This window comes from Colletotrichum acutatum, assembly GCF_030867785.1.
Source record: "Colletotrichum acutatum strain CBS 112980 chromosome Unknown BDZ83scaffold_347, whole genome shotgun sequence".
Classification (NCBI taxonomy): domain Eukaryota; kingdom Fungi; phylum Ascomycota; class Sordariomycetes; order Glomerellales; family Glomerellaceae; genus Colletotrichum; species Colletotrichum acutatum.
In genome coordinates, this window is record NW_026849341.1 from 1 (window position 1) to 8170 (window position 8170).

General features: G+C 51.2%; 3 protein-coding genes across 3 annotated transcripts; 2 read left to right on the forward strand and 1 right to left on the reverse strand.

Moving 5' to 3' along the window:
- Positions 1-1287: 1287 nt before the first annotated feature.
- BDZ83DRAFT_775147 (stress responsive A/B barrel domain-containing protein) lies at positions 1288-1733 on the reverse strand. The gene is made up of 2 exons (XM_060515435.1): positions 1619-1733; positions 1288-1519 (listed from the first exon to the last, which is right to left on the reverse strand). Exons 1-2 carry the CDS (start codon positions 1721-1723, stop codon positions 1313-1315), a joined length of 312 nt encoding a protein of 103 aa, XP_060357032.1. The 5' UTR covers positions 1724-1733; the 3' UTR covers positions 1288-1312.
- A 434-nt stretch (positions 1734-2167) lies between these two features.
- On the forward strand, positions 2168-3551 carry BDZ83DRAFT_595965 (fumarylacetoacetase; the record flags this gene model as incomplete). Its single annotated transcript, XM_060506834.1, has 2 exons — positions 2168-3110; positions 3208-3551. 2 exons carry the CDS (start codon positions 2168-2170, stop codon positions 3549-3551), a joined length of 1287 nt encoding a protein of 428 aa, XP_060357033.1.
- An 858-nt stretch (positions 3552-4409) lies between these two features.
- Positions 4410-5815, forward strand: BDZ83DRAFT_595971 (homogentisate 1,2-dioxygenase; the record flags this gene model as incomplete). The annotated part of the gene is made up of 2 exons (XM_060506835.1): positions 4410-4477; positions 4558-5815. 2 exons carry the CDS (start codon positions 4410-4412, stop codon positions 5813-5815), a joined length of 1326 nt encoding a protein of 441 aa, XP_060357034.1.
- Positions 5816-8170: the final 2355 nt, after the last annotated feature.

Here is an 8170-nt window from a genome sequence, read left to right on the forward strand (position 1 = left end):
GAGGAGAACGATGGGGGATGCGCCGAACCCAGTACGTGCACACAATGCAAGGATAGTTTGTATCGATTTGTGGTGGGCGGCGATTGCCCTAGGAGCTGTAGTATCTTCAGTGAGAATTTGGATCGAATTTTTCACTATTCATGACAGGGGTGTTTTGTGCAGATAGGACTCGAGGGGAGCAGGCTTCGCTGACCGAACTTTCCAAGCCTATTCGAGCGGCCTCAATTTCCCCACGTCTGGTTCTGACTGTGATACATGCGCAAAAGGAGCGTCACGTAGCCTGAGAACCAACGAACTGTTGCAAACACGTAGACGCCTGGCACCTCGCAATGTTTGCTTGGGGTCTCCCGCCATTGTTGGAACGGGGTCGGCGTCCGCCACCAACCGTAAGACCTCCAGCATCAGCCAGATCCAACAATCAAGGCTAGGTCTCAAGATCCATGGATAGCCACTGAAAAAAGCACTGAAAAGCTGTCAATGTTCTGTTTGAGAAGGTTTACAAATGCTCCTTGCAATCACAACGCCGACGGAAGCTTGTGGTGAGATACCAGCTGAAGAGGGTCAACTTTGGTCTCCACTCTCGATTGGCTGAGAGAAGATGGCTGAGAGAAGACGCTCAACAATGGAGAATTCAGTGGCATTAGTTGTTCAAGTGTAAGTGAGAAATTCCCCTTCAGTAAAATGGAACTGTACTAACAGAATTTCTGAGCAGGTAGAATATAAATGACGCAGATTCACTTCCAGGAGGAACCCGAGCATGACTTTGCTTGCAATGGACTGTCGAAGTAAAAAAGTGAAGAAGTGTGTGGAGTTAGTGAATCACTGTCGGAGAAACTTAGGTTGATACGGATTTCGTTTGAATGAAACGGAAATCTACGCTCTTGTTATATGCTGCAGTTATTGTGCTTATTTCCTCCAATTATGATTCCCTTTTTCGAAGTCTTCGAAAAATTTTCATTTGACGTAGGTATACAAAGCCTAGTCGCTATTTCCCGCAACCTCCTTGTACGGCATTGCATGGGTTTGGTGTTGAACTTCTGATTATAAGCTTAGAAGAACAACATTGCTGCTCTCAGTTTTTTATGCACATTGCACTGTTCCATCTTCAAATGAGATAATACTATCAAGTATATTGTACACACGAGGCAGGGAATCATGAAGTACATTGCCGGTCGAGATCACACCTGAATATGACTGCAAGTAATAGCTCTCCTTTGATTTGATCGAATCTCAGGCATAAGGTAGTGGTAAAAGTTGGAAAGCTGAGTATTTTCCTGGGCTGTAGTTGGGGGTAACTGAGTTTACTTGTGACCTAACCCTTGAAAAAGACCATGGCAAAGCCTTGGTGAGCATTTTTAGCAACTCCCTTCAGCTCTTGATGTGCTGCACAGCCATTGTCATAGTAATCCATGTCTTCTTTCGATGAAAATGTAGAGATAGCCGCAATTGTGAAACCTTGGGCCCTTTGGTCGGCGACAGCTAGGCCGGCCTTCACCGAGACTATGTATGGCTTGCCATCCTACAACTGGTAAGCTCAGAGCTCATGGAGTGGTATCAAAACAATGCTAGCCAGATGGGTATCGATTCCGTACTCAGAAGCTTAGATGGTCATACTCACTTTCAAGGCCTTTTGGGGCATCTGCTGGTAGAGCGACAATACTTTATTCTGATTCTCCTCGTCTGGGATCTTGAAAAGAGTGATTCTCGTAATTTGTTCAGACATTTTCGTGAAGTTGATGACCTGGGTCTTCTAGAGTATTGAAAATTACGGGGCAATTTGGTGTCTTTGTCTTGTGGTAATTATCGTGTAATTCTCACAATAGCTGGCGTTAAGACTGGAATTTGATAGACCCGACCTTCCCCAGATCAACTTTCTTGTTGGCTGTTTTTACACTCGTACACATGGCACAGAAGCCGAGAAACTCCCATTGCCGAAGATCCCTGAACCGCCGGCAGCGGCAGATTCGTGATTGAAAGAGGGGGTTGTTTGCATTCCGAGCCGTCGGAACCAAATTTCGGATTCTCGGAACCCACCATTTAGATGGCTGTCACGGCGATCCTGGAAATGTAAATAGAAGTATGTTAAGAAACGAGATCGAACGAACTCGAATTACTAAGGCTTTGGTCAATAGAATCACTGAAGACTTCCCACGTCTAATTACGCAAGATGAAGTCCTGGCTTCCCATTCCACCCCGGTCGCACTTTTCGCTGCTGAACATTCCTTTCGGGGTGATTTCGAGCAAAGATAAGCAATTACACAGACCCGCTATCGCCATCGGAGAACACATTCTCGACCTTGATGCTTTTGCTACGGGCGGAGGTTTCAGTAAAGCAGCAAATGTGCCCGCCGAGCATGCAAAAGCGTTCTCACAGCCCACCTTGAACGCCTTTGCCGAGCTTGGCCGACCGGTGCATCGCGCCGTCCGTTCATACCTTCAGGACATATTTCTGAACGACACACCTCATCCAGACGTGTTGAAGGACAATGAACCCCTCAAAAAGGCGGCTTTAAGACCCATTTCGGAGGTGTCTGTGCACCTTCCATTCGCCATTGGAGATTACACAGACTTTTTTGCTGGCAGAAACCATGCTCACAACGTTGGTGTTCTGTTCCGTGGACCGGCCAACGCCCTTCAGCCGAATTACAGCCATTTGCCCGTTGCCTACCACGGTCGTGCAAGCTCAGTCGTTGTCTCTGGAACCCCTCTTAGGCGGCCTTGGGGACAGGCGCTGCCAACCCCTGGCGCAACCGAGCCCGTTTTCCGGCCATGTGCGCGCCTCGACATTGAACTCGAGATGGGCATGTTCATCAGCAAGCCGAACGACCTTGGTAGCCCAGTGTCTGTAAAAGACGCCGAGGAGCACATCTTCGGCTACGTCTTGATGAATGACTGGAGTGCAAGAGATATCCAGCAATGGGAATATGTGCCCCTTGGTCCGTTCAACGCGAAGAACTTCGGAACCACGATTAGCGCCTGGGTCGTACTTGCGGACGCACTCGAGCCATTCAGAATAAAAGGACTGAAGAATGAAACCCAATTACAGAAATATCTCCAAGAAGATCGGTCTGATAATGTTCTTGACATCAAGTTAGAAGTCACTCTTGCTCGTAAGTTGAAACCTCCCGACCGGCCTCCACACATTGCAAATTTGCTGCGTTAGAAGAAGCTTGGGCTAACCAAAGAACGCTTTTCTTCATGTTGCAGCTTCAGAAGGCGAGGAAACAACCGTTACTCGCACATCTGCCAAGAATCTTCTTTGGTCCTGGCCGCAGATGGTAGCTCATCACTCAATTTCTGGCTGTAATCTTCGTGCTGGAGACCTTCTCGGGTCCGGTACCATTTCAGGGGACCAAGCAGGGACGCAGGGAAGCTTGTTGGAGCAGTCTCAAGGAGGTAAAGTCCCAATCAAGCTAAATGGCGGGCAAGAGCGGAAGTTCATCCAGGACGGTGATACGGTAGTTATTCGAGGCTGGGCTGGCGAACAGGATGGCCAATTAGTTGGGTTTGGAGAGTGTGTCGGCCAAATACTGCCTCCAATCTCAATGTGAAGTAATGAGAGGATTAGGAATTTTGACGACTGTTGATTTGAATAACCAATGAATCATGCCGTAAAAGTCACATGACACCACAGCTTGGAAGTGTAAATCTTCGAGATGCTATGTCTTTCTTAGTCTTATCGAAGAGAGGTCATCCAGGCTCAACCAACTGGCATTTTGCAGATCACACTGCAGGTATTTATTTCAAAGATAGACATTGATGAAAACGGAACATCGAACTCTAGGATAGTACATGACGGCCCATTGCGACAAGGAGGCCAACCAGCTATTTCAGTGCTCTCGATTGCAGATACTTAACGAATTTTTGGGCTTCCTTCGAGTTGTGCAACAGCTGAATCACTTAGCTTATGAACGCCCAAGATCAAGCTGAGATCTGATGTAATCGTATTTCCCCCTCTCTAGATATCTATGCCCTTGACGTTGCCGAGTTCATGAGCCGCAACCAGGTAACTCGGAATCGTTTGTGTTCCGCATTTCCGAAGTGCCACACGAATTGACTTCAAACACTGCATCTTGCAGTGAAAGTGAGATTCCGTGACAATTAGTTCCGTAGCATTGATTCCATCATGTTTCATTTGCCTATCCCTTCGGATCACTGCATTGCGGGGTTGGTCACTTCGACTGCAGCGGTGGTGTCCCAATGTGCGCATCCCGATCACACGTGCCACCCAAATAAGCAGGTAACCAAGGCTTCTTATACTACATAAGATTTGCATCCGAGGGAGATAATAGCCACTGTTTCAAACCAAACAATTGAGGCATGCTTTCAAGATACACTCATCGCCTACTTTATCCATCTTCACGACTGTAACTGTGTTTCGGGACTACGTTCCTCATCCGCATACAACCATGCCTGTGACGAATTTCTCCACTGAGGAGAAGTACGAGTATCTCAATGGATTTGGGTCCCTTCATGAGTAAGTATAGGTTTCTTGAATGAGTACTAGTGCCGAGCCCCATTATTTCATCAACCTGGTGTTGACCAACAATCATTTAGATCAGAAGCGATCAAAGGGGCTCTTCCTATCGGTGCCAATTCTCCACAAAAAGCGCCGTATGGCCTGTACGCCGAGAAGCTATCCGGCACTGCGTTCACAGCACCTCGTCATGAAAACCTCCAGACTTGGCTTTACCGTATTATTCCAGCTGCCTCACACTCTACATTTGAGCCGTTAAAGCAAAACAGACCTGACTCTGGAGGCAAACTTCACCAAATCCCGAATCAGTTGCGATGGGATCCGTTTGACATCAACAATGAGACAGATTGGATCAGCGGCCTCCGACCAGTCGGTGGCGCCGGGGATCCTAGCATGAAAACGGGTCTCGGAATTTTCATTTTTGCTGCTGGTCGAAGCATGGATTCCAACATGGCCATGTATTCTTCTGACGGAGATATGTTGATCGTTCTCCAGCACGGTGTGCTTGATATCAAGACCGAGCTAGGCAACCTACTAGTCCGGCCCAACGAGATTGCCGTTATCCCACGCGGTATCAGATATCAAGTCAACCTGCCCAAAGGACCGGTCCGAGGATACATCCTCGAGCTTTACCAGGGCCATTTTGTACTCCCAGAATTAGGCCCTATCGGTTCCAACTGTTTGGCCAACGCACGAGACTTTCAAGTTCCGACGGCAGCCTTTGATGAGGATGCAAGCCAGTGGTCAATTGTCAACAAGTTCAACGGGGATTTCTTTATCGCAACACAGAATCACACGCCATTCGATGTTGTAGCCTGGCATGGCCAATACTACCCATACAAGTATGATCTTGGTCGCTTCTCTGTCATAGGCAGCATCTCGTTCGATCACCCAGATCCGTCTATCTACACGGTTCTCACCGGTCCATCGGACCACCCGGGCACAGCTGTGGCTGACTTCGTGATCTTCCCGCCTCGTTGGCTTGTGCAGGAAGACACCTTCCGCCCTCCATGGTACCACCGGAACACCATGTCTGAGTTCATGGGCCTCATCTGCGGCGACTATGACGCAAAGACTGGTGGCGGCTTTCAACCTGCTGGAGCGAGTTTGCATAACGTCATGTCTGCCCATGGCCCTGATGCTAGCACGTTTGAGCGGGCGTCAAATGCCGAGTTGAAGCCGCAGAAGATCGGCGAGGGAAGTATGGCTTTCATGTTTGAGAGCTCTCTGATGATTGGAGTGACGGACTGGGGCTTGGAGACATGTCAGAAGGTTCAGAAAGGATACAGTGAAGATAGTTGGACGGGACTGGTGTCCCACTTCAAAAGGCTAGAGTAATGTGTACTGTCATAAGCGGGTTGGAATTCGTATCATTAGGGCAGCTATATATGAAACAGATTGTATCAAGATGTTGAGGAGACAGCACCTTGCACCGATACATTGTGTAAGGCAAGTGTAACCAAGCGGCATCGTCACTTGTGTGTGCCTTGATTGGTTCACATGAGCTCTTAGTCTCCTTTCCTTTGGAGAAACGAACTGAAAGTTGTTCAAGACTTAAGATGGTTTGATGTGTTCACTTACGCCTTTTTATAATATTAGCTGAAAGCGCATTGGTTTCACCATGCTTACAACCAGATGAGGTAGTATATTTGGCTAGCATCCAATTTCAATTGAACATACATGTACGCTAGTCAACTTCCCTCTCGCCTAATTTTTCTTGGCATCTGCTGTTAGTGAATGAGTGAGCCTACCACCAAATTACTAACAGCCGAAAACTCTTCACCTCCCCTTGCCGGAGCCCGCATCCGCGATGGCCTCACAGCCGCCGTCGGGCACCGGACTGATGTCGGCCGACCAAGCCGACCCCGAACCAGGCTCCGGGACACCTCCGGAGCCGAACCCCACCTCAAGAGCTAAGCGACGCCGCGACGCCGAGGCACAGCCGACCCGGCCCAGCCTAACGGGAAGCCAGCTTGATGCCACCACCGACGCCCCTACCTCGGCCGAGGGGCCCGCAGCCTCTACCGCATCTGCTCCGAGCGGATCTGCCACAGGGTCCGTCTTGACAGCCCTTGCAGAAGAAGCTAGACAGTACGAGGCACGGAAAGACGTCTTTCTGACCATTGCACGGTCCGTCGACAGCGTTGTCGCCAGCTTTGACGGTTCTAGAAAGCAGATCGCGAAAGAAGCCACTGCCTATGTCATTCAAACCCTCAAGAGACTGATCAATCACGAGACAAGCCCAATAGCGGCCCGGAGTTGGGCGGCTGTCGTCGCACCGATGGCGGGCAACACCACTGCGGCGACCCGGAGCGGCCAGAGCTGCCAGAGCTCTGCCCGCCCGAAGGCCACACTCCCCGCCGAGGATCAGCCGCAGGCGCAGCCGAAGGAGGACCTCCGCATCTTTGCCCGCGTCCCGGAAGAAAGCTTAGCGGCCGCTCGGAAGATCGCACCGTTCGCCGTACGACAGATCGTCTGTAAGGCCGTTGGCCTGGGGCTAGCGGACCTTCCCCACGTCTACCATATCAGCACAGGTTACTCTCTGAAGCCGCGAAACAAGCAAATACAGGAAAGACTACTTACAAGTAAGGCAAAGCTGGCGGAATGCCTCGGCGCCCACCAAGTCGAGACGCCTATCAAGTGGCACACATACGTTGTGCCGCGATGCCCAACAAAACTACACAGCATTGGCGGGGACGTCCTGGACCCAGCCACACTCGTTGAAGATGAGGTCTTCGCACAGACAGGACAGAAGCCTGTCCTTGCTCGACCGTCCCGCCTTGGGCCCAACCCAGTCACGAACGAAATATCTTGGCTCATATCATTCACATCAGAGGTCACGCCCTTCAGGCTCTTCAACCAAAGCGGCAGATCTCTGCCCATCAAAAAAACGAAGGACGCTCATCCGACATGACCCCGGCTGCCAGGGCTACCACGCCAACCGGTTCTGCGGACGACGACCGACTTGCAGCAACTGCGGAAGACCTTCCGACTCACACGAAACGGGACCTTGCATGGCCAGGCCCCAGTGTCCCAACTGCTGCGGCCCCTTCCAAGCCGGCCACACAGACTGCCCAGCGAGGCCCTCGGTCGTAAACGGCGTCGTCTCCCTTCCCGGTCGAAAGGAGCGGGCTCGGATCCGGAAGGCCGGCCAGAAAGCATCGGACACTCTGTACAAGGCTACTCGATCCGACAGTAGCCAGGAGGCGGCAGGCGTCCCTACCTCCACCAGCCAGAACCAGCAACCCGGCGCCAAGCGCGCGCGCACGAGAACGCCCTCCGCAAGCTCGATCGTTTGCCTCGGTGACGGAAGCACTGACAGCAGCAGCATGGATGAAGACGAGGCGGACGAAGGCGAAGGCGAAGACTCCCCCGACAACACCTCCATCGACCGTCCCGTGCTACCCATGCCAAGCAGGAGCCAACGGCAGCACAGAAGCCAAACTACAACGTCGCGAATGCCTACACCCCCTCGAACTCGACTCGGAGACGTAAGCCGAGAGCGGCGACCCACGGATGCTACGCGTTGCGCAGGGCAACGTCGGAAAGATTCCCCGGCGCACACGGCTTTCCTGCAGCTCTGCTGGGAGGCTCAGATAGATGTGGTCCTGTCCAGAACCCTGGACGGGCTGGAAGGACGGAAACGTGCAACTGAACACGCACCCGGGTTTCGACTCTTTCGTCCCGGTCGAC